The 26,305-nt window shown below is 39.3% G+C and overlaps 1 protein-coding gene across 1 annotated transcript in view; it reads left to right on the forward strand.

The window, feature by feature from the left end:
* Positions 1 to 26,305, forward strand: part of LOC125236899 (ryanodine receptor) — a 302,209-nt gene that overhangs the window by 175,896 nt on the left and 100,008 nt on the right. The window contains exons 49-62 of the mRNA XM_048143817.1: positions 544 to 633; positions 1,382 to 1,506; positions 2,180 to 2,362; positions 4,138 to 4,185; positions 4,997 to 5,114; positions 10,075 to 10,289; positions 13,141 to 13,288; positions 14,322 to 14,516; positions 14,772 to 14,903; positions 15,916 to 16,045; positions 16,603 to 16,751; positions 19,840 to 19,988; positions 24,063 to 24,225; positions 25,681 to 25,861. Of these exons, the coding sequence (XP_047999774.1) occupies positions 544 to 633; positions 1,382 to 1,506; positions 2,180 to 2,362; positions 4,138 to 4,185; positions 4,997 to 5,114; positions 10,075 to 10,289; positions 13,141 to 13,288; positions 14,322 to 14,516; positions 14,772 to 14,903; positions 15,916 to 16,045; positions 16,603 to 16,751; positions 19,840 to 19,988; positions 24,063 to 24,225; positions 25,681 to 25,861 (2,026 nt within the window). The remainder of the gene's footprint in view (positions 1 to 543; positions 634 to 1,381; positions 1,507 to 2,179; positions 2,363 to 4,137; positions 4,186 to 4,996; positions 5,115 to 10,074; positions 10,290 to 13,140; positions 13,289 to 14,321; positions 14,517 to 14,771; positions 14,904 to 15,915; positions 16,046 to 16,602; positions 16,752 to 19,839; positions 19,989 to 24,062; positions 24,226 to 25,680; positions 25,862 to 26,305) is intronic.

A 26,305-nucleotide genomic window follows, 5' to 3' on the forward strand; every position in this document is an offset into this window, starting at 1 on the left:
GAAGTTTTTTTATGGAGGATTCCGCAATATTAGAATTTAACTCGAGCGAAGCCGCGGGGCAAAAGCAAATCTTGTTGTCTCTGCACTACCAAAAACATTGGCACCATCGGCAACACTGTTAGCTGTACATTTGTAACCATTATTACAAGGACATAAAGACTACTGATGGTTAGTTAAGGATGTTGCTGTTTGTACCGTACAACGAAATTTATTTAAAATAAATAAATAAATATTCTTACACAGATTGACTGAGGCCCACGGCAAGCTCAAGAAGGCTTGTGTTGTGTGTACTCAGACAACGATATATATAATATATAAATACTTATATACATAGAAAACATCCATGACTCAGGAACAAATATCTGTGCTCATGACACAAATAAATGCCCTTACCGGGATTCGAACCCGGGACCGCGGCGCAGCAGGCAGGGTCACTACCGACTGCGCCAGACCGGTCGTTATTTCAGTTTTAAAACGCACTTTTTTTACTATACAGTTTTTAAAATATAAATCACTTAAAAAGTCGTCTTTTTCTGTTTATAGGAATCGACGGAACCGGAGGTGAAACCGGGAACGATTGGCAAGATATACAACATTATCAACACTGTCAAAGAGCTGGACGAAGAACCTAAAGTAAGATCGAATAATAATATTTACCCGATAAGATTTCTATATCCAATGTATTTTTGCTGTTTAGATATTGTTAACGCCAGGCATCTTCTGGGCGAGCTCGCTCCATCGTAGGCCACGTCTTTGCCTTTGGCTAGTCTGTGGTCAAGAGTAAGCCCATTTATTTAAAAAAAAAAAAAATTACACCTGCAAGTTAGGTACTGCTGCAAGTTTTGAGACGCAACTATGGGTAAGAGTGAGTAGCAGTGGCGGCTGGTGAAAATTTCTGCTAGGCAACACCAAAGCAAAAAGAAACCTACCTTAACATTAGGTACTTTACTAGTACCCCCTGTGTGGTGACGGGTTAAGAATTTCACCACCCCCTTTCTTCCCGTGGGTGTCGTAGAAGGCGACTATGGGATATGGGTTAAATTGTGGCGTAGGCGAGAGGCTGGCAACCTGTCACTGCAATGCCACAGTTTCGTTTTCTTTCAACCCCTTATTTGCCAAGAGTGGCACTGAAGCTTAAGTAGTTTCATGTGTTCTGCCTACCCCTTCATGGGATGCAGGCGTGATTGTATGTATTTTGGTATGTATGTACTTTACTAGTAATCAATTTTAGGCAAGCCGGTGGGAATTGGCTTGTATGGACCAGCCGCTGCTGGTGAGTAGCAATTATCTGTAGCCCTTTCTTGAAGATACCTTTGTTTCAAAACTTACAGCAATAACTTGCAGGTGTAAATTCAGCTTAATCAACATTTTTTTTCTTTAGCCTATTGAGGAGCCACCGCGTAAGACTCCAGAAGAGAAGTTCCGTAAAGTATTGATTCAAACCATCGTCTCATGGGCAGAAGAAGCACAGATCGAAACTCCCAAACTAGTCCGAGAGATGTTTAGGTAAGAACAGATAGTTTTGAGAGTTCTTCTAGTTTACCGAAAGAACTAAGATAAGATTTCTATATTTTCAATGGTGTTTTGGTAGGTAGATCTTATACATATTTCATAAGTTCAACAGCTACAACTAATATATAATTTATATATAGTAGTGTTACTACAAAAAAAAAATATTTGTTCCGGACGTCGAAGCTACATAATCTCAGTTCAAGTTTTTTGGTTTGTTCCTTGCCTCCTAGGATTAATTCCTACACCAGTTTTATAAATGTACACCGAAAGCTAGTCTTAGTTGATTTATTACTTTTTATAAACATAATACTCGACTATACTCCCGGACAAAACACAACATTTTCCCCCCGATATTTAAAAGTTTAGTGTGTAACAGAAGGCTTGACTTTATTTGACAATTAAACATAACAAAAGATTAAACATACCATTAAAACTAAAGTTAAATCTAAAAATAAGTAAAAAGTACATAACAAACTATACCTATATGCATATAAATAAATAAATAAATATCATAGGACATTCTTACACAGATTGACTGAGGATATAAAAAGAAGGCTTAGTATGTATATTTGTCAAGACAATCTTAAAAACTGAAAATGATAGGTACATAAACTTAGCAGCTAGTATTTTATATGTAATTTTTATACTAAAATTATTGTTATTTTAGCCTCCTAGTTCGTCAATACGATTCAGTCGGCGAGCTCATCCGTGCGCTAGAAAAGACGTACGTGATCAACGCGAAGACCAAACTGGACGTGGCCGAGATGTGGGTGGGGCTGAGCCAGATCCGGGCGCTGCTGCCTGTGCAAATGAGCCAAGAGGAGGAGGAGCTCATGAGGAAGCGGCTCTGGTAAGTAAGATATAGTAATATTTACGGCCCAGTCACGACATTGGTCTAAGCGCGACAGCGGTGAGCGGCAACCATATGTGCGAATGAAAAGTCCCATCGCTGTGTCTCGCTTCGCCTTCGCTTGGCCGCCGCTCGCCGCTGTCGCGCTTAGACCAATGTCGTGGCTGAGCCGTTAGGGTAAACTAGAAAAAAATGGTGAAATTACATAAAGCTTCAGTCAAAAGGAGGAGGAACTAAGAGTTATAAGTAAGTAGAAGTTAAAACATTAAATTTTTGAAGTATTTTAAAAGAAACCAGACTGATCTAAATAGGGTCAGATTGCAATCTAAACTAACTATTTTGGCTCCTCCCGCCTCCGGAATGAGAGATCGCCACCTGTCCCTATCTTGCGCAGCATCTTGCCAGTCACTGACTTGCAATCGGTTCAGAAAGTAACATCAACATACCTTCACATCACGGGTAAACAGTCGTCTTCTGGGCGAGCTCACTCCATCGTAGGCCACGTCTATTATTATTATTTGATAACAATGATCTCATTCTTTGCAGTTTTAAATTAAAAGTTATGTTAGACTTAACTAAATTAATTATATTATAAATTATAGGGCAACATATATAGTCAGCAATCATCCCCAGAATTCTGTTTGGGCTGTCCCTGGTTCTACGCAGTAATGAGGCCGCTTTCTTGCGTATAATTGCTGCAAAGCCGTCAGTTCGCTGCATGGTGGAAGCGCTGCAGAACCTGGGTAGCCCAACCAGCACTCTGAAGGTGTTCTTGTACACCACTCGCAACGCGTTATAAGATTTTTGATTATAATTGACTCTATAAAGCTCAAGTCCGATCCTGTATGGAGTATTGCAGCCACCTGTGGGACGGCTCAGCCAAATACCAACTCGCTGCTTTGGACTCAGTGGAGCGCAGAGCCAGGAGGATGATTGGCGACAAGAAGCTAACGGCCAAGTTACAGTCTTTGGCCCATCGGCGGAAAGTCGCTAGTCTGTCGGTGTTTTACAGGTTGCACTTCGGGGAGTGTGCTCAAGAGCTACACGAGCTTATTCCACCGTCCCCATTCTACCATCGGACTCTTAGACGCACGGCCGGTCTCCATCCTTACTTGGTGGATATTTCACGAATCCGCACGAAGCGCTTTGCTTCTTCTTTTTTTTATGCGCACTGCCAAGGAGTGGAATTCCTTGCCGGCGGCTATATTTCCGAGCTCATATAACCCGGCAACCTTCAAATCAAGAGTGAACAGGCATCTTCTGGGCGAGCTCACTCCATCGTAGGCCACGTCTTTGCCTTTGGCTAGTCTGTGGTCAAGAGTAAGCCCATTTATAAAAAAAAAAGGCTGCCTCTGTAAAAGGATGAACAAAAGGCTTTGAACAGGGTAATCTTAATCGCCTTTGAACATCTAGCAAACCTTCGGGCCAGCATATTTGCCCTTAGACACTGCACTCGCCGTTCTCTCCATGTCCTCAACTTCAAGTCCTCGGTAACAATGTGTCCTAGATATTTAAATCTATTGACTCTCTCGAGAGCAATCTATGCTTTTGGCTAGTCTGTGGCCAAGCCCATTTACAATTTAAATAAAAAAACATTTGGTAAACTGTAGACGAGTTCACTTGATGTATTTCCTTCATTCAATCGTTCAGCTGGAATTGATTTATTTCTGTTCTTCAAACATTCAGTTTAACTACTTACTGACTACAGAAAGAGACAATGACGTCACACTTATACCTTCTGTTTAAAAAATGAAAATTGTGTTTTTTGTTGACAGGAAACTGGTTAACAACCACACATTCTTCCAGCATCCAGATTTGATTAGGTAAGTCTAAACTATTATTTTTGTAAAAACGACTGAAACAATACATCTTATATAAACATTCTTTGTGATAGTTTGTGTCATAACAGTTATAACAACAAGAGGGCATTTTGTTCTGTAAAGAATTTTAGAAATACTTGCCAGGACTATGACGACCGGTCTGGCTCAGTCGGCAGTGACACTGTCTGCTACGCCGCGGTCCTGGGTTCGAATCCCGGTAAGAGCATTTATTTGTGTGATGAGCACAGATATTTGTTCCTGAGTCATGGATGTTTTCTATGTAAGTATATAAGTATGTATTTATCTATTTAAGCATGTATATCGTCGCATAGCACCCATTGTACAACTTTGCTTAGTTTGGGGCTAAGTTGATCTGTGTAAGGTGTCCCCAATATTTATTTATGTCTGGCCTGTTGTCCGAAGAAGGCCTTTGAGTGGGTTATAAAAGCTCTACAATAAATACCTACGTCACAACAAAGACATATATAACTCCGTATAGACAGATAAAGTCTAAGAAAAAAACGTACCTCAGTAGCATACAGAAAAAGGTACGGTGGCCTAGATGGCATTACACCTTTGGGGTACGCTCAGCTAGATGGCGCTAATATTAATATTTGACATTTTAAAACATATCAAGCTAAGAATATGGGCCAAATTGTTAAAACTGAGGTTCATAAGTATTAAGCCTGTGTCATGAGATGGCAGTCTATGCATTGTGATTACACATTTTACTTCGACAGTAACTCTCTATAATACTCGATCCTCTTTGGTCACAATACCTTATTAAAAACTACATAATCCATTCCAACTTCAGAGTACTCCGTGTCCACGAGAACGTGATGGCAGTGATGATGAACACACTAGGACGCCGCGCGCAAGCTCAGTCCGACGCCGCCCCGGCCAGTCCACCCGCCGCCGAAGACAAGGAAAAGGTAACTAACGTCAGATCTCCACAACAATCGCCCTCGAGTAGGGAAATTGTAGTTGAGAAAATCTAACGATCTATGCCAGTGAAAGCGAATCAAATCGGAAGGCCAACTCACCCTGTCTCCGCTCGGCGAACAGCTGGTCGGTACCGACTCTCCTCGATGGCGGGCTGGTGCTGGAGACGTCGCGGTGAGGGCCTTGATTACCTCAATCGGCAATTTTAGCGAGTTTTTGGTTTTCGCGACGAACGAGCTTGCGCACAGGGCAATGAGCAGCCATCAAATCGATCTACCTTCAACTGGCTTTTATAAATGTCAAATTACTTCGAAGAAACTACCTTACGTACTGTCGCTAATAGATTTGCGTTCCATTTTACGATATATACGAGAAAGGACATGAATTTAAAAATACCTAAATATATACCTAAACTAAAGTGAGTATGGTGTCCGGATCGATCAATGATGGACCAAAATATTCGTACCGCCAACAACGCCATCTGAACCGCTGCTGATCCAACACCAAAGAATCCATAGGAATCCATAGGAGACTTTCGCTCTTTTACTGATTTACCTGATGCCGAAATTACCTGGATAGACATTCACATACTGCAGGGCCCTATAGCTAAAAAATTTAGACTATTTGTATGTTACTTCCCCCAAATCAAGTCTCAGGCAGAATCTCAACTTTCGTTCTTTGAACACGTGTCAGACTTATACACAGATTTCCCGGATGACATTTTTGTGGTCATGGGAGATTTTAATATCACGGATGCTGTCTGGAAATCTGCACATAATGATAAAAATAGTATGATAATGATGAATCCCAGTTGCAATTCTTTAACATCACAACTCTCAGCATTCATTAGCTTTACTGGTTGGCATCAATTTAATAATATCCCAAATAAAAATAATAGACACTTAGATTTAGTTATTTCAAACAATTTGTGTAAATTATCTTCTGTAGAACCTTTAGTGCCTATAGATGGTCATCACCCGGTATTTTGTGTAAATACTGATATAAGGTTGGTAGACCACTCTTTGAAACCTGCCCCTCGTACAATCCGTCGTTTTTTTGCGGCAGATTACGACTTGGTGAACGCTGAGCTACAGAAAATAGATTGGGACCACTATCTTTTATCGGAAAACGTAGAAACATCTGTTAACAATTTTTACATAATTTTAAATGACATAATAGATACACTTATACCAACCAAAACCATTAATTCCAATAAACGTAAATATCCTATTTGGTATTCATATAAGCTAATAAAAATGATAAATAAAAAAAATAAAATACACAAAAAATGGAAAAACTACAAAAGACAGTCAGATTACATTACTTTTTCAGGGATACGTGCTGAAATTAAGAAGTTAGAAGTTTCCTGTTATAATCTGTACATATCTAGGACTGAAAAGAATATTCGCCACAATTCAAAATCATTTTGGAGTTTTATAAAATCAAAAACTAAAAATAGCGGCATACCTGACTCCCTCTTCTTAGATCATGTAACGGGCTCTGATGGCCAACAAATTTCAGAGTTATTTAATTCATTTTTTCAGTCGGTCTTTGTGGGAGATGTAGATTTGACTGTCAACACTATTAATAATAATAATAACAGTCCATGTAATCATATTTTAAACAATGTTGAGATTACTTCAACCATTGTTGAAAAGTACTTAAAATCATTAAAGGTTTCCAAAGGTAGTGGGCCTGATGGTATTCATCCAGTTTTTCTTCATAGGTGTCGTACAACTCTAGCAGCGCCAATTAGCTCTTTGTTTAACCTTTCTTTGGAAACCGGCGTGATGCCTGGCATTTGGAAAAAATCGATCGTTGTTCCTATTTTTAAAAGTGGGGATAAAAGAAACATAAAAAATTACCGTGGTATTTCAAAACTATCCGTACTACCGAAGCTTTTTGAAAAAATAATATATGATACGCTTTATCGTGTAATTAGACCAATGCTTACTCCTCATCAACATGGTTTCGTTAACAAAAGATCCATAGAAACCAACCTTTGCCAATTACTTGATTATTCATTGGTTGCAATGGACAAAGGTGCACAAGTAGACGCTATTTACACAGATTTTTCCAAAGCGTTCGATAGAATTCCCCATTCCTTGCTTATAAACAAAATAGAAACATTTGGAATCCACGGAAACCTTTTGAGATGGCTCACATCTTATCTTCGCAACAGAACGCAGGCGGTGGCAGTTAAAGGTCATACTTCTAGTTTTGTACCTGTCTCGTCAGGGGTCCCTCAAGGCTCCCATCTAGGTCCGTTGTTATTCAACGTTTTTATTAATGATGTCACTGACTGTTTTAATAATACTGAAGTTTTGTTGTATGCAGATGACATGAAGATATTCAGTGTGATCACATCGCATAACGACAGTCTCAATCTACAACGCGATCTGGATAGATTAAATGACTACTGCCAAAACAATAAACTAAGCCTTAACATCGAAAAATGTTGCTCTATCACATTTTCTCGCAAAAGTACTCCCATAGTTTATGACTACACTATAAATGGCAACCCCTTAAAAAGATGACGGAAATAAAAGACCTTGGAGTAAATCTTGATCATGAGTTGCGGTTAATCACCCATGTTGATAAAATTGTTCGAAAGGCCTACAGCATGCTCGGGTTTATATTTAGACAGACAAAAGATTTTAAAGATCCCAGGACATTGATTCTTTTATATAATGCTTATGTAAGATCTCACTTAGAATATGCCTCCACTGTATGGAGTCCTCATTTTTTAACACATATAAATTCTATAGAAAATATACAAAAAAAATTTATAAGGCGGATGAAGTATAAATTCAAGGAATTTAATTCTAATAATATAATTCCCCTTAAAATAAGGCGTGAATACAGAGATCAAATCCTACTATATAAAATTTTAAACGGACTGATGGACTCCCCCGCGCTGCTCGGCCGCGCCGCCCTGCGATGCCCGAACCACCGCACGCGCTCCTCTAAATTATTTGCTATTCCTTCTCATAGAACAACATACGCACGGAACAGATTTATCGTAAGAGCGTGTAGAAATTACAATGATAAATACTGTCATATAGACATGTTTAACATTTCATCAGTACCAAAATTTGTTTCTGCAATTAAGAGCAAATAAATAAAATATATATATAATATAAATAGTAATAACATTGGATACCTACTCAAAATTCAAAATTTAAATGTATTAATTCTAGACATTTTGTTTATTAAGTAGATACTTAGTTTGATAAGTTAGAGTAAGGCATGTGGGCATTTATTAATATGCATATTTAATCTAAAATCAGTTATGTTTAACATTACATATGTATATTTCGTTTGATTATAATCGTAGAACAAGTCATGTCTTCCCTGAGCAACCATAATTGTTAAATTCAGTAGTGGAAACTGTTTTTGGCCTATGTATATCTAAATTGTAATTCTTTTATATGTGTTATTTTCGCTGTTTGTTTCCCATTATCAATAAAAAAAAAAAAAAAAATATATCCATACTAATATTATAAATGGGAAAGTGTGTGTGTCTATTTGTTTGTCCGCCTTTCACGGCAAAACGGAGCGACGTATTGACGTAATTTTTTAAGTGGAGATAGTTGAAGGAATGGAGAGTGACATAGGCTACTTTTTGTCTCTTTCTAACGCGAGCGAAGCCGCAGGCAAATCTAGTTAGGTATAAATAGGAAAGAGTGTGTATCTGTTTGTTTGTCCGTCTTTCACGGCAAAACGGAGCGACGTATTGACGTAATTTTTTAAGTGGAGATAGTTGAAGGAATGGAGAATGACATAGGCAATTTTTTGTCTCTTTCTAACCCTCCACTTCCCTAAGATGGGGGGTGGAAGCTTGTATGGAGCATTCCGCAATTTTCGAATTTATCACGAGCGAAGCCGCGGGCAAAAGCTAGTAGCTACATGAAACCACCGCATATCAATATAGGCTTTTCGCGCTTTTATGTTCAAATTTAATTTTAGGGTCAATCAACTTTTTCTTGCCTGTTGTTGCCATGGTTACGGTTCCCTGAGTAACGCTGGTTTTACGCAAAATTATACTACTGAAATTATGCAAGCATGCAAGTAGTCCATGTTTGTAGGTGGCAAATTAAGGAAGGGGGCTTGTTAACACCAGAAAAATGCATGTTTGCATAGTTTAAGTAGCATAATTTTTCGTAAAACCGGCGTGACTCAGGGGACCGTAACCATGGCAATAACAGGCAAGAAAAAGTTGATTCACCCTTTACTTGACGTCAAATAGGTTAAACTGCTGCTCAACAACTGATATTTGCGCTTATTATGCCTACTCCCATTGTTTACTCCGATATGGCATATTAATTTGGGGTAATACTGTCAATGCTATAGTATGAATTTTCTGAGATGCACTTTTCGCTTTTGCCCTAATCTGTTAAACAAAGGCCTTTGTTTCTATTATTCGCCGCGGTTAGCTCCCGTTTCCACAGCACGTGCCAAAGTCTCAGTGTAGTTAAAAAGCAATACATAAAACGCCCTTTCGGAGATAACACGTTTTGTCATCTTCAAAAAAAGTTACCTGCACACTGCAAACTGTTTAATAAATTTGAACCTTATTGCTATCATGATAGTTGCTTTTTAACTACACTGAGACTTTAGCACGTGCTGTGGAAACGGGAGCTAACCGCGGCGAATAATAGAAACAAAAGCCTTTGTTTAACAGATTAGGGCAAAACCGAAAAGTTCATATCAGAAAATTCATACTATAACAACTAAAATATTTTCTTTTACAAATATCTTTTCCAAAATTTTGCGAATGGTCTGTAAAAGAAATATGCATTGTTAAATTTGACGATGACGAAAACGATTTGTAACACCAATGTGGAGTGGGAATGTACTCGTATTTCCTTATACATCAAGTGCTTTTACTATAACTTAACAGATTTTTTTTGGTTTGGTTTTGGTATTGAAATAAATGTTATTTCCCAGGACACGTCCCACGAGATGGTGGTAGCGTGCTGTCGTTTCCTGTGCTACTTCTGCAGAACTGGTCGCCAGAACCAGAAAGCCATGTTTGACCACTTCGACTTTCTTCTGGAGAACTCCAACATTCTCCTGTCAAGACCTTCGCTACGAGGCTCCACGCCGCTAGATGTCGCTTATTCGAGTTTGATGGAGAACACTGAACTAGCCTTAGCTCTAAGGTAAGATATATGATACGGGTATGTTATTTGTTTGTCTGTCTGTTCGCTTCAGTCTCCAGATTTAGAAGAATGTATCGTCATCGAGAATTCGACACGTCAACGATCGACTTGTCTGCCACATTATCGCTTACACGAGTTGGAAAAAAGGCGACATGAAATTTGAAATTATATATTTTTCTAATGGTTGGCATAAGATGCGAGCTTGCAAATCTAAAATTCAGTAAACCTTTATTTAATCGTATGTTTTCTGAAACTGATGTACGTATAACACCAGATTTTCCAAACTGTTTGTAACCTGACCAAATTTAAAATACCTATGTCAGTTATTTCTATTTTAAAGGACCATGGGCAAACTTGTATGGGCACTGTCCCCACCCACCAACAGAAATGAAACATGTCTCATTTAATAGATCTTGGCAAACTGATGATTTTTTAGTATAACGAGAATCGCCCTATGTTTTTTTTTTTTTTATACCACGTCGGTGGCAAACAGGTATACGGCCCGCCTGATGGAAAGCGGTCACCGTAACCTATGGACGCCCGCAACTCAAGGGGTATCACGTGCGCGTTGCCGACCCATTAGAAACTTGTACACTCCTTTTTTGAAGAACCCCATACTGTAGTTCATCGGGAATACCTCGACAGGGAGCTCATTCCACAGCCGGAGCGTTCGTGGGAGGAAATTCCTCTGAAACCGCACGGTGCGCGACCATTTAGGTTGCAAGGTGTGTGGATGAGCGCCCTGTCGATGGCGAGCGGTGCGATGATGAAAAGTGGCCGTTGGCATCATGTCAAACAGTTCTTCAGAACACAACCCATTGTACAGGCGATAGAACACACATAAGGAGGCGAAGTCCCTCCTTAGACTTAGAGGTTCAATACCGCCTGTGAGTTTGGGATCGTCGACAATTCGTACAGCGCGTCTCTGGATCGAGTCAAAGGGTCCAAGCTGGTATCCAGGTGCTCCTGCCCAAAGGTGACAGCAGTACTCCATGTGGGGTCTAACTTGCGACTTGTACAAGAGCAGTCTTTGCCCCGGAGTAAAGTATCCCCTCGCTCTGTTGAGCACACCGAGCTTTTTGGATGCCAACGCAGCTTTCCCTTCCAAGTGACAACGGAATTGGACGCTACTCGAAATGTCGACTCCGAGGATCCCAATACTTCCTGACAAGGTAAGGGCTGTGCCTTGAAACTGTGGAACCACAGTAAATGGGGTTTTCTTAGCGGTGAACGCACACACCTGTGTCTTAGTGGGATTGAAACAGACTAGGTTGTCCCGACCCCACACCGAGACTCCGGACAGAATCCTCTCGATGTCCGACACAAGCTTTTCACGACTTTCTAGCACCACTGAACGAGGGATATTAGCACGGCCCGTGTAAAATGTATCCCCAGTACTGTCATCCGCATAGCAATGGATGTCGCCGATAGACAACATGTCATTGATATGCAGCAAGAACAGCGTTGGGGATAGCACAGAACCTTGCGGGACGCCAGCGTTTATGTCCATGCTATCGGAGCAGCTACCGTCTACTACGGCTCGTATGCGTCTGCTGGACAAAAAGCTGGCAATCCATTTGCATAATCCCTCGGGCAGTCCATAAGATGGTAACTTCGACAAAAGGCCCCTATGCCAGACCCGATCAAATGCCTTCGCTATATCTAGGCTAACTGCCAATGCCTCACCTTGACTCTCAATGGCCGAAGCCCAGCGGTGAGTTAGATACACTAGAAGATCACCAGTAGAGCGACCGTGGCGAAAGCCATACTGGCGGTCGCTTATTAGATCGTGTTCTTCTAGGTATCCAAGGAGCTTCGAGTTAATTACACGCTCCATGACCTTAGAGAGAAGGGAGGTAATAGCGATAGGCCTATAGTTTGATGGATCCGATCTGTCGCCCTTTTTTGGGACAGGGTGCACAAGGGCCGTTTTCCACGAAGATGGAACTTCCCGTTTGCTAATAGAAAGCGTGAAGAGATGCGTTAGCACGGGACACAACTCTGGAGCACAGCGTTTGAGCACAACTGCAGGTATGCCGTCTGGCCCGCTCGACTTGTGAACGTTTAAGGACAGTAGCTCCCGCCGAACATCCTTCTGGGAGATGCGGATTTCCGGCATGGAGTGTGCGCACCGCGGTATGGTAGGTGGCACGGTGCTACCGTCATCGCTCACAGTCGAGTTCGAGGCAAAAAGAGTACCTAGAAGATCGGCTTTCTCTTTTGCACTATGGACCAGATTACCGTCAGCATTTCGCAGTGGTGGTAAAGACGACCGACAAAAGTTCCCCTCGGCAGCTTTGGCAAGAGACCAGAAAGCGCGACTCCCGGATGGGTAGCCTGCGAGTTTCTCACCAAATCTGCCGACAAAATATATATATACTGCCGACAAAATATATGTATGGGGATTTCTTGGAAAACCGTGTTTTGTTTTTACATATTGCGGCGGTGCACGGTGTTCCGGTTTGAAGGGTGAGACATGGCAGTGCAATTACTGGGTATTGTGGCATAAGATCTTTACGTCACATGGTCGGTAACGCGTACGTGATAACCATGAGTTGTTACATCCGTCTTTAGGCTGCGGTGACTGTTTACCATCACGCAGCCCCGCATGCTTGTTTATCAATCAACTAGTATAATAAAAAAACAAAAACTTTCAATGAAATGAGCAAAAAATATGTAAAAACAAAACACGGTTTTCCAAGAAAACCCCATACATATGGCGATCCTCGTCATAGTAAAAAATCATCAGGTTGCTAAGATCTATTAAATGAGACATGTTTCATTTCTGTTGGTGGGTGGGGACATTTCTGCCCATGGTCCTTTTAGTCTTAATATGCCCGTTTTTCCACAGAGAGCACTACCTCGAGAAAATCGCCATCTATCTCTCCCGCTGCGGTCTTCAGAGCAACTCTGAACTGGTCGAGAAAGGATATCCAGACTTGGGCTGGGACCCAGTGGAGGGTGAACGATACTTGGACTTCTTGCGGTTCTGTGTCTGGGTGAGTTACTAAAATATTCTATAGAGATGTGTGTATGTGACAAGCGAAACTCACAGCTAAATATAAGTTTGCCATTATCGTGTCAGCAAGTTTTGTTGTAAAAAACGAGAACAAGTAGTTACGTTACCTAATTTGTAATCGAAATTGTTGACACATACAGAGTGTAACAAAAATGGTGGTGATCCGTTTAATGGCGTACTCAGTATCGTATAATATGCTTATCAGGAAAAAGTAGAAGAAAATTTTTTTTTCGCTAAAAAAATTTTCACTTTTGTATGAGCCGGGCCGCGCGAATCGGTCGAATCTCCATACAAAGATAAAAAAAATTTTTGCGAAAAAAATTTTTTATCCTACTTTTTCCTGATGAGAATACGATACTGAATACGCCCTTAAACGGATCACCACCATTTTTGTTACACCCTGTATTTGGGTTTAGATGGAAATAGTGTTAAATCGTGCATTCAAAAGTCTCATGTCACATTAGTCATTATTCAAAATCACAATCTTTTATCATCATGAATTATGTCGAACAGTTTATTCTCCGTGGTTGATAAAATAGATGACAATCGCTTTAGAAAAAATGTATTAGAAGGCCGAAAGTAGGTGCGTTTTCACATTACCCGATCCGATATCGGATGTCGGAAGGATTTCAAAGGCAAAAATCAAAGATGGCGGCTTGAATGTATGGGATATCGGTCCTACATCCGATGATTTGATTTTGTTGTTTGTGCTGCCGTTGTGTGTATGTGGTCGGTTGTCACCAACGAGAAGCAAGCTGAAAATCAGCGCTGCAGCCTCCGTGCTGGAGCACAATGCTGAGCTTAAGCCTTTTTGCTGACACACATGTTCTATTCTTTATTTTATTGTTTGTTGTTTTGTTTATGTTGATGTGTGTTTGCAAATAAAATATTTTTCTTTCGTTATATCGGATCGGATAATGTGAAAATGCACTAGCGATGCTTCCCGGCAAAAATACCGAAAAATCTACTACTTTTCAAAGATGATGTTGAACGAATATTTAAATACATTTCAGGTGAATGGTGAAAGCGTGGAAGAAAACGCCAATCTCGTAATCCGTCTACTAATCCGTCGGCCGGAGTGCCTCGGGCCGGCGCTGCGAGGCGAAGGCGAGGGCTTGCTCAAGGCGATTGTAGACGCAAACAAAATGAGCGAGAGGATAGCAGATAGAAGGAAGCTTAGGGAGATGGAGCAGGAGGGAGATACTTCGGTAAGTTCTGAATTGTTCAAGGCAAAAAAAATGCGTGGAGTCCCTCCGCGCGGAGGAAGTGAAACCTTAAAAACATTCTGTCAATTGACTGTCACGTTTTTGCGTTTAGTTATTTCCATCTTTTTACTGTTAAATATTTTCCATTGCCTATTGCTCAAATTATTTAAAAAAACTTTATAATTTTTGAATTTAAAAGGGAAAAGCTAGTAGTTTATATTTCAGAATACGGTTCTAATTATCTTTATTTGTTAACAGTTTAGCCATCCGCTCCCAGAATCAGATGAAGACGAAGATTACATTGACACTGGCGCCGCCATCTTGAATTTCTACTGCACACTTGTAGACCTGCTGGGAAGGTGTGCACCTGACGCAGGAGTTATTGCTTTGGTAAATGACCTTCAACACATACTAAACTCACGCCTGTATTCCCAATAAGGGAAGGCAGAGCACATAACACTGCTCAAGTTTGAGTGAAACGAAAAATATTTCTAAGTACATCCACATCGGGGCCGCCATCTTGAATTTCTACTGCACATTCGTAGACCTACAGGGATGGTGCGCACCTGACGCTGGCGCTGCAGTTATTGCTTTGGTAATTCTTCTTCTACTTAAACATAACTCATCAATTTACTCGTAGAAAATCGCTAGATTTGGCCAACGATACGTATTCACCACATCGCTACAAACTTCAATACAGATGTGGCAAAAAGAGGAACTTACAGCTTAGGGAGTAAAGGATTGTTTTCATAGTAGGCAATACTAAATCACATCTTAGCTGTAGGCTAACAGTATATTTGAGTAATTTTAGCCACATAGGAATTGTATTATGTTATGAAGATATGGACTACAACGACACTGGCGCCGCCATCTTGAATTTCTACTGCACACTTGTAGACCTGCTGGGAAGGTGTGCACCTGACGCTGGAGTTATCGCTTTGGTAAATATACACATAAACTCGAGCCTTTATTCCCAAAAGGGGTAGGCAGAGAACATGAAACAGTGACAGGGTGTTAGCATATCTTGAATTTCTACTGCACACTAGCAGACATACCTTTACCTACCAGGAAGGTGTGCTCCTGACGCTGGGGTCATTGTATTGGTAAATATTTTTTACAGTTTAAGAAGCTTTTAAGTATAGCATTTACTAATATATCCGTTCCGATATCAGATGTAGGACCAATATCTGACATATTCAAGACGCCAACTTTGTGGCGGCCATTTTATATGCTTTCTACATCTTCCGATATCGGATCGGATTATGTGAAAACGCTCTTATGGTAGATGTCGCTAGGGTTCCCTTAGACCCTTAAACTCATATTGTGGAAAGATCAAAAAGACCGTAAGACCGTTACCATGGCAACGAGATACTGGAAAAAGTTAAAAATTGGTATGTTTCAGGGCAAGAACGAATCGCTACGAGCGCGCGCCATTCTGCGTTCTCTTGTGCCGCTTGAAGACCTTCAGGGTGTACTGAGTCTACGGTTTACGCTGCACAACCCTGCTGCTGGCGAAGAGAGGCCTAAATCAGGTAAAAATGTTGCAACAATCAAAATACAATGACAAAAAAACGAAAAAAATGTGAAATATCATCAGATTCTTAGCCACTTTCGTTTTTTCTTAAGTCAATTTGTATGTTTCGGTTCTTTTTTTTTGTTATATTTGTGTTGTATTTTTAAGCGTGTGTTATTGCTGCAATCAAATAAAGCTTTTATCTCTTTAGCTTGACGACCGTTTTGGCTCAGTCGGTAGTGACCCCGCCTGCTAAGCCGCAGTCCAGGGTTCGAATCCCGGTAAGGGCATTTATTTGTGTGAATGAGCACAGATATTTGTTCCTGAGTCATGGATGTTTTCTATGTGTATGATTGATCTATTGAAGTATATATATCGTCGCTTAGCACCCATAGTACAAGCGTTGCTTAGTTTGGGGCTAAGTTGATCTGTGTAAGGTGTCCTCAATATTTATTTATTTATATTTATTTGTTTATCTATCTATCTATTGGGAAAGAAGAAAAGTGATTTGTAGTAATGTGTTTTCAAAATGCTTTTATATCCTGATCAATGACTAATGGAGATTTCTTCTTCCAGATATGCCATCTGGATTGATTCCTGGGCACAAGCAGAGCGTCGTGCTTTTTCTCGAGCGAGTGTACGGCATTGAGACGCAAGAACTCTTCTACCGCCTTCTAGAAGAGGCGTTCCTTCCAGACTTGCGTGCCGCTACCATGCTGGATAGGGTAAGTTAAACCAAACGTTATTTATGTTTTACTTTAGTTTAATCGTACTTGCCCCTGACTTAATTGTCATCCCTACGACTTTGAAATACTTACTTACTTCACTGGCTCAGCGACCCAAAAAGGATCTTGGCCTCCGACACAAGAGATCGCCACTCTGCCCTATCCTGCGCCACTTCACGCCAGTCGGGTAGCCCGAATGCGGAGAGTTCTTTCAGGGCTTCCTCGCACCAGCGATATCTGGGACGCCCACGCGGACGTTTTCCACCCGGGCGTCCCACATATGCTCTTCTCACACCACGATCCTCTCCCATCCTTTCCAGGTGGCCGAGCCAGCGACTTTGAAATAGTTCACATTTTATTTAGTGTTTAATGTCACATTGCCCTATCTACGCCCATTGCACTAAGCGTTTCGCTTCAACATTTCATTTGCGAACCGCCAAAGAGTGGAATGCCCTGCCTGAGTCTGTGTTTCTTCATGAGTACAATCCAGGGGCCCGTTTCTCGAAAGGTACAAGCCTTGTATTACAAGTGTGTTTCCATGACAACCCATACGATTTGACAGTTCGCGCACTTGTAATACAAGGCTTGTACCTTTCGAGAAACGGGCCCCAGGTCTCTTTAAAGCAAAAGTAAATAGGTATTTCATAGGTAAGCGTGCTCCACCATCGTCAAACGTCTACCTATTCAAACTAAAAGAGAGAACGAGATCACTCCATCGTATGTCACGTCTTTGCATTTGGCTAGTCTGTGGCCAAGAGTAAGCCCATTTATAATAAAAAATATTGCTTAATTTCGATGAGTAATGACTAAACATTTTGACTGAGTGATACAAAATGTATATTGGCCTCCTAAACGTCCCATCTATTTCAATCCTGCCAAAGAGGATCGAGTATTATCCTCCTGGATCCTGAAGGTATTAAATCTGGAAAAACTGTATTTTTTTCGGAAAAATCGATTTAATAAGTAACCAGTAACGTAGGAAAAATAGTAAAAAAAATCATAGTGTTTTCCCCTCGATTTTTCCTTATGGGCTCAGGCGAGTACATGGGGACTTTGTCCTCACTCGAGACACCAAACAAATAAAACAAAATACTACAGAAATCAACTATAATTACATAAAAAAATATAAAAAATACTTTTTATATTAAAACTATATTAATTCAGTCTGAAATAAACCGAAAAACTATGAATCTTGCATAATAAACACAAAAAAATACTTCTGTAGGTACTTAATAAAGGCAAAAAATAAAAATTCGGTTTGATATTAAACTCTTCTGGAATAAATTGTGTAGGTACTATTAGTATAGTAGTACATATGTAACAAAGTTACGTAAGTTGCATATCAAGCAAATTACTTGAATGAAAACTAAACTAGAAATTACAGTAACAGTTTTCCTTACTAAATAAATAATATTTTATGGCTGACATTTCTGAGGACATTTTTGTCTATATAAAAATATAGTTTAGTTTTAATTCATAATTTTAATCTTCAGTTTTAGATTTTATAGGACATCTTTATCTTACCTTATAGATTAAGCTTTAATTAAGTAACTTAAATACTTAGTCTTACATTGATTAGGACTTTGGTCTTACATTAAAATTTAGTTTTTAGTACATGTGTTTTTCGGTGTCAGTGACTAGTGAAGATAATTATTTTGTATCTTTAAAATTTTATTAACAATACAAAATAATAAGACTCACAAAATTGACTGTTGTTTGGTATGGAAATCAGTATACATAACAGTTTCTCTGAATAGTTAGACACGGATACCCAAAGAAGTAGTACCAAATGCTCTAGCTATAATTTAGAGCATGTGGTTCTTCTACTCTTCTTCCAGTTTGAAGGTATCCTTGTTTGCTTTTCAGTCATCATAGGCATATGCCGAGCCACTTTGCTGATGAAGTCTAATTGAAGAAGATGCATGTACAATCTCAATCTTCGTCTCTTTATCTCTTGGAGCCAGTTCACACTCAGAAACATCTTCTTCATCACAGCTGACGGTGTTTACCTCTAATACAATTATATTCTATCTTATAACTTCTGATATATATCTTCTTCTTTCCTCTATTCCACAGTTTTTTAAGCCTGAAAATCGGAATTAAAATGTAATCAACTTTTATGTGAAATAAAAAATCTTACATTATTGAGACCGGTTGTACTCATCCGAGAACATAACTTACTTGTTTAAATCCGCTAGTACTCACACGAGTACATAAACTTCAGAGCTATATAAAACCAAAGTTTTTTATATGTATGGATGAAATTTACTTACTGACATATGAAATACATTATATATTTATTAATTAAAACCAAACAAAAATATATAATTAGACTTTCAGTGAAATAAATTCGGATTTACTTACCTCGGGACACCGTGTAGCCGATAGTGACAGATGTCAAAGCCGCACTGATCGCTGATTGGCCATCTGAGGCTAGGTGTCTGTTTTATTTGGTTGACAGTTTCGTTCGGTAACGTTCTATGCCTACAAACTTGTTATGCTGCTTTGACATTTCACAGGAGATTTTTTTTGATCTTATGTCCTCAAGTGAGGACCGGGGGATCCAGGAGGTTAAAGAGAGTTACTGTCGAAGTAAAATGTGTAATCACAGTGCATAGACTGCCATCTCTTGACACAGACTTAAAACTTTTGAACCTCAGTTTTGACAATTTGGCCCATATTCTTAGCTTGATATGTGTTAAAATGTCAAATTTAAATTAATATTAGCGCCATCTAGCTGAGCGTACCCCAAAGGTGCCATATAGGCCACCGTACCTTTTTCTGTATGGTACTGAGGTACGTTTTTTTCTTAGACTTTATCTGTCTATATGGAGTTATATATGTCTTTGACCCTGCGCACCTTTTGCCAGGTACTGACTGAGAAAGCCATCTAAAATGACTGTCTGTGGATCAAAGGCCATTTTATTCTAATATTTTAAACTGATATTTTGAACTGGAAATAACACCTTTCTATGATGTGGACTGTTATGATTTATTTGAATAATATATTTCCTTTGTCCTAGCCAATTCCTAGCAAATACTAATTTAGTAACTACCTGCATTTATATACAAATTCATTTTCTTACAGAACGATGGCTGTGAGTCAGACATGGCTCTCTCCATGAACCGATACATTGGCAACTCGATCCTGCCTCTACTCATCAAGCACGCCAACTTCTACAACGAAGCTGAGAACTACGCTAGCTTGCTTGATGCTACCCTACACACGGTGTATAGGTAAGAACCATTTCAATTACATGTTACCTGTACTGAGCAGGCAAACTTCTACACACACGGTAATGTTCTACACGCATAGGTAAGAACCATAATATCATAAATCTAATCAGGGGCCGATTGCATAAGTTTACTAATAATACTACTTATATATTCTGTTGCATAATATATTTATTCAAACTTGTAATATTGCTACTAATATTATTTGCGAATTATATAAATTATGAGTAAATTACTTGGATGACTCAAACCTCTGCCTGAGATTTTTTTTAATTCTACGCGATACGTAAAGCCGGCCACACACACTAGGTTTTGTGTGTCGGATTTGCACGGTTGAACTGTGGGTGTGTGGCCGGCTTAAGTAAATTCCTTGGCTGAATGAGTGAAACCTTTGCTTGAAGAATTCGTTCAGCTTTAATTGCTGTCATACGGAACATTTCGTAAAAATGTGCCCGGTTTTCAAAGGCGAAATTGATTCTCTTACTATAAATTTTTCGGTGTCGCCTTTGTAAGATCAATTCCGCATCTTCATCATCAGAAGAATTTAATACGAGGTTCATTTTCGATTACAATAAAATTCCAACCCGTCAATATAGACAACTAATATTTAAAAATATGGTGCCCCTGACATACGAAGAAATAATTACAAGTTTGTTCTAATAAATTGTTATATTACCTTCATTTTGCAACAGAAACTAGTAAAATTCACTAATTATATAAGTTATTAGCAATAATATTTTGCAAGTTGTAGTTTTTTACTGGTATTTTATTATGCAACAAAAAAATATAAGTTACAAGTTAAATTACTAATATTATTAGCTTGTAATTAGGTACTTGTATATTTGTATCTTGTAATTTATTATGCAACACAAAAGTACAAGTTACAACCAAAACCACTAATAATATTAGCTTGTACTTTGTTATGCAATCGGCCCCAGGTCAAAATATTTGCTAAAAAAGCACAGGTACATGCATGCACATACAGTTTAAAATCCTTATACTAACATAACAAAATCCTTAAGATGAAACACCAGATAACATTAAAATATATATAAAAATACATCACAGATTAGTGTTTTATGCAACAGGCGTTTAAAGGAAGTCAAAAAAGACGAGTGGCGTCGATAACAATTTGAGGCGAAGCCGAAAATTGTTATTAAGACGCCACGAGTATTTTTTGACTCAGTTAAACACCGTTGCATACAATACTTTTTCTACGACCATGCACTTAGTTTTTAATAGTTTTCTTGAATAACCTACGTGAAATTCACACTGTTTCCTGTATTTTGACGCAAAGGTTTGCACTGTCAGCTCAGCTGCCCAAAGCCTTCCCGCGCACGCGCGCAGTATCGTTATAACAATGCGTTGCCATGGTTACAGAGCCAAACAATGCGTTTTCAGTTTTTTCGATACTGCGCGCATGCGCGAAAAGCCGGCGGACGCTAGCTTTGGTGAATAGACTTTTATGTAGGGTTTTAAAGATCTATGCACGACCCTGTAAATGACGAATAACAGTTTGGGAGTAGAAAAATAATTTAGAAGAGTAGGATGGAAACAAAATGACAATTTAATTGAATACATTAGCAAAATGTTCGTCACTTGAGTAATATGGTCTATTTATTTATAAAATACTAGCTTTTGCCCGCGGCTTCGCTCGCATTAAATTCGAAAATTGTGGAATGCTCCATACAAAATTCTACTCCCCCTATTTTTAGGGTTCCGTACCAAAAAGGTACAACAGGAACCCTTATGGTGCGACTCTGTCCGTCTGTCTGTCCGTCTGTCACATTCCTAAATATCTCGAGAACTACTAATGCTATCAACTTGAAATTTGGAATAGTTGTGAACATTGTAAACCTCTATAAATAGAAAGTATAATTTTTTTAAATATATTAATTTTAATTGTAGAAAATGGCCAAAATGAAAGGAGGGCAAACTGTAAATTTCAAGTTACTAGGTCAAGTGGGGTATCGTTGGAAAGAGCTCAAATTGAACGTAAATAAACTATTTTTTATAAATTATATACGTAAACCATCTTCTGTGTAATAAAGTAAAAACTGTTTAAATCGGTTAACATTATAAAGAATTATCTCTGAAAAACCAGGTCGCGCAAATTAGTTAGCAAATTGACCGGGAGATGGCGCTATACACTATAATACTCATAAGTGCCTATACTTTTGTCTTCTAGTCAAGTCATTAGAGTTATATGAAAATATGAGATTATTTTTACTAGGTAGTTTGAAAGAAAGTTTGTACGGAACCCTCGGTGGGCGAGTCCGACTCGCACTTGGCCGGTTTTTTAGGTAAGTGTTAGAAAGAGACGAAAAGTAGCCTATGTCACTCTCCATCCCTTCAAGTATCTCCACTTAAAAAATCACGACAATTCGCCGCTCCGTTTTGCCGTGAAAGACGGACAAACAAACAGACACACACACTTTCCCATTTATAATATTATGTATGGATTCTTTTTCTTCTTTTATACTGGATTGAAGCTATTTATTGTCCCGGATTTGTAAGTTCACATTTTTGACACATTTGTTTTGAAGTATGTTGCGATGTGGCTAAGACGTATCGTTTGCCAAATCTAACGATTAATTTAGAATTGGTTGAATCGATTAGGCCCTATGTACAAGGAGGCGCCTAAACAAATATACGATTACTATCAACTTACTGAAATGTCATTTGAATCGAAATCACAGACTGCCACAGCACTAGTTTAAAAATAAAAATGAATGATAAATGACATAATAAGTAAATCCTGCGTGATAAATTAATATCGTAAAATACTCACTAACGAAGATCCGCAAAAATGTAACATGTGCTAGATTATGTTTAAAGTAAGCGAAATATTGTTTTTAAGTACTTGATTTTTTTAAATATTATCACAGGATTTTATTTAAAATTTCATTAGGTTGCGCGTGTTTACGTACTGTGGACACTGTCATGTGTCAAAAAGAGGTTCTTACAAATCTGGGACAATAACAGTGCAAATTGTCAGATATATTCGTCTTACTCAATGAGGAAACTCACAGGACAGAGGTCGCTACAGCAACAAAATAGTGTTGGTAAATAAAAAAAAAACCGGTCAAGTGCGAGTTGGACTCGCCCACCGAGGGTTCCGTACAAACTTTCAAACTCCCCAGTTAAAATAATCTCATGTTTTCACATAACTCTAACGACTTGACTAGAAGACAAAAGTATAGGTACTAATGAGCATTATTGTGTATAGCGCCATCTCTCGGTGAATTTGCTGACTAATTTCCGCGACCATAGTATGTTGGTTTTTCAGGGATTATTCTTTATAATGTTAACCGATTTAAACAATTTTTACTTTATTGGAAAGAAGATGATTTACGTAACATCTCGTATTAATTTGAAGTACTATATACATCCGCAAAGGTGGGTAAATTAAAAGTAAAAATGTGAAAAGTTTTTTGTGAATTAAAAAAAAGTTTTCAAGATACAAACACGATTATATTTTTCCTGCAATATTTAGCATAAAACCAATGTTTCCTAAAATTTTCATAATTTTTTGTTGGTAAACTTCGGAGATAAGGGGGGGGAACGGTATTTTTTTTTACATTTTCCTTCAAAATTCTTTTTTTTTCCACAAGAAAAAAATTATAAAAAATAGTTTATTTACGTTCAATTTAAGCTCTTTCTAACGATACCCCACTTGACCTAGTAACTTGAAATTTACAGTTTGCCCCCCTTTCATTTTTGCCATTTTCTACAATTAAAATTAATAAATTTAAAAAAAATATACCTTCTATTTGTAGAGGTTCACAATGTTCACAACTATTCCAAATTTCAAGTTGATAGCATTAGTAGTTCTCGAGATATTTAGGAATGTGACAGACGGACAGACAGACGGACAGAGTCGCACCATAAGGGTTCCTGTTGTACCTTTTTGGTACGGAACCCTAAAAATGAAAAAATGTATGCGTGAGACCAAGTGATTATAGTCACGCCACGTGGTGTGTAAAATGTCATATGGTCGTTTCTAGTCCTCATAATGACTATAATTTTAAACCCAGAAAAAAGTCAACCATCTGATATGAAATATTTTTTTTGCAGGTTATCCAAGAACCGTATGCTGACCAAAGGTCAGCGTGAAGCGGTTTCAGACTTTTTGGTGGCACTGACTTCTGCCATGCAACCGTCTATGCTGCTCAAGCTGCTGAGGAAACTTACTGTTGATGTGTCTCGGCTATCGGAGTATACTACTGTTGCGCTCAGAGTAAGTGCCTATCATCAGTCATATCTGAATATTATTAAATTAAAGGAATAACCCAACCACAAAATTAAAATTTTGTAAAAACCCCCGACCGCGACATAGTGGACCGATTTTCATGAAACATGGCTAAGAACACTCCCGACTAACTCAGCTTTCAGACAAAAAACTAAATTAAAATCGGTTCATCCGTTCGGGAGCTACGATGCCACAGACAGACACACACGCAGACAGACAGACAGACAGACAGACAGACAGACGGACAGACGGACAGACGGACAGACAGACAGACAGACAGACAGACAGACAGACAGACGGACGGACAGACAGACAAACAGACAGACACGTCAAACTTACACCCCTTCGTTTTTGCGTCGGGGGTTAAAAATGGAAAAATTCACACCTCTGGCAGGACTCGAACCTGTGACCTCTGGCCTTGCCGGGCCATCGCGCTCCCAACTGCGCCACGGAGGCCTGCTGGATATGTGCGAATTTATCCGAATGAAATAACCGATGTGCATTCTTTATGTCCGTTTACTGTAGGGTGCATTGGGGTAATTTCGAAGCACAGAAATGCTCGGGAAATTTCGAAAGGGGAAACTTGATATAATGGAAATAAATGGTGATTTTTAAGTGACTTTGGAAATTAGACTACTTTCGAAATTACCCCAATGCACCCTACCTCTGTTCAAAATACGCTGATAGACCGTATGATGAGAAAAACTTGGAATTTGAGATTTGATCATCAAAACATGTTTAGTTAGGTTTGGATTGATTATGAATTCATTCTATAACCTCGAAGAAGTAACCACTCAATCGGTTCAGTCACTTTTCATTTCACTTATACCACGTCGGTGGCAAACAGGCATACAGTCGCCTGATGGAAAGCGGTCACCGTAACCTATGAACGCCTGCAGCTCAAGGGGTGCACATGCGCGTTGCCGATCCATTAGAAGCTTGTATACTACTTTTTTGAAAAACCCCGTGTAGTTCATCGGGAATATCTCGGCAGGGAGCTCATGGATGTATATCTAGATTCCTAAAGTTTTTTCTTCGATTTTTAGATCGCCTAATATTTTTTGGCATAATAATCATTTGGCCTAATTTAAATGTCCTAATATTGTTTCGCCTAACGCCGTTAAAACCCACTTTTTTAGAAGCGATTCGGATTTGTGTGAGGTCACGGTTCTAACCTAACCTAAACCTACCTTTCTAACAGCGAATCGGTTCTGGGTAATGTCATTTTTGGGGCAAAATTTAAATTATGCCAAATGATCGTTAGGCCAAAAGAGCGTTAGGCATTTCATAATTCGGCCAAATGAGTTAGGCAAAGTGATTTTCGAACTAACGTCAATAGGAATGTAGAGGTAGTCCCGGAGCTCATTCCACAGCCGGAGCGTCCGCGGGAGGAAATTCCTCTGAGACCGTAAGGTTTTATTTACCGAGTTATCTTGTCCATAGTTACTAACCCTCCACTACGAACGCTGCGCAAAATACTACGGTAGCTCCGGCTCCGGTGGTTCCTCAGACGAAGAGAAACGCCTGACCATGATGCTGTTCAGCAACATCTTCGATTCACTCAGCAAGATGGACTACGACCCTGAACTGTTTGGGAAGGCGCTTCCTTGTCTCATCGCTATCGGTGAGTTTGAATTTCACGCTAGATGGCGCTGTACGGGTAGTGGCGATTCCTGAATCGCGCTAACGGAATGACGACGTAGAATCTATAAGTAGATTTGATGATTTTTGCAGGCGCGTTTAATTTGTTCTTCTTCTTCTCTCCCCAACATGGATCCTAAATCCATACTAATATTTAGGCTTGTGCCGTTTCGTTCGTTGATCGGAGCGCTCCGATCTCGTTCAATCGCTCCCACGAACTAGTTCGCTCTTTTAGGTCTTTTGCTCATTTAGTTCAGCCGTCTGGCTTCCGACCGCAGTGGTCGCTGGTCTCAGCGACCACTGCGGTCGGAAAGATCAGAACGAATGGGACCGAATAGTGTCAAAATGATACGAATAGTCCAGAGATAGTAACATTCCGGGCCGAAAGGTTGTAAGTAAACGAAGTTCAATATGAAAACTTGACGTT

Source organism: Leguminivora glycinivorella, chromosome 20, assembly GCF_023078275.1.
Source record: "Leguminivora glycinivorella isolate SPB_JAAS2020 chromosome 20, LegGlyc_1.1, whole genome shotgun sequence".
Taxonomy (NCBI): domain Eukaryota; kingdom Metazoa; phylum Arthropoda; class Insecta; order Lepidoptera; family Tortricidae; genus Leguminivora; species Leguminivora glycinivorella.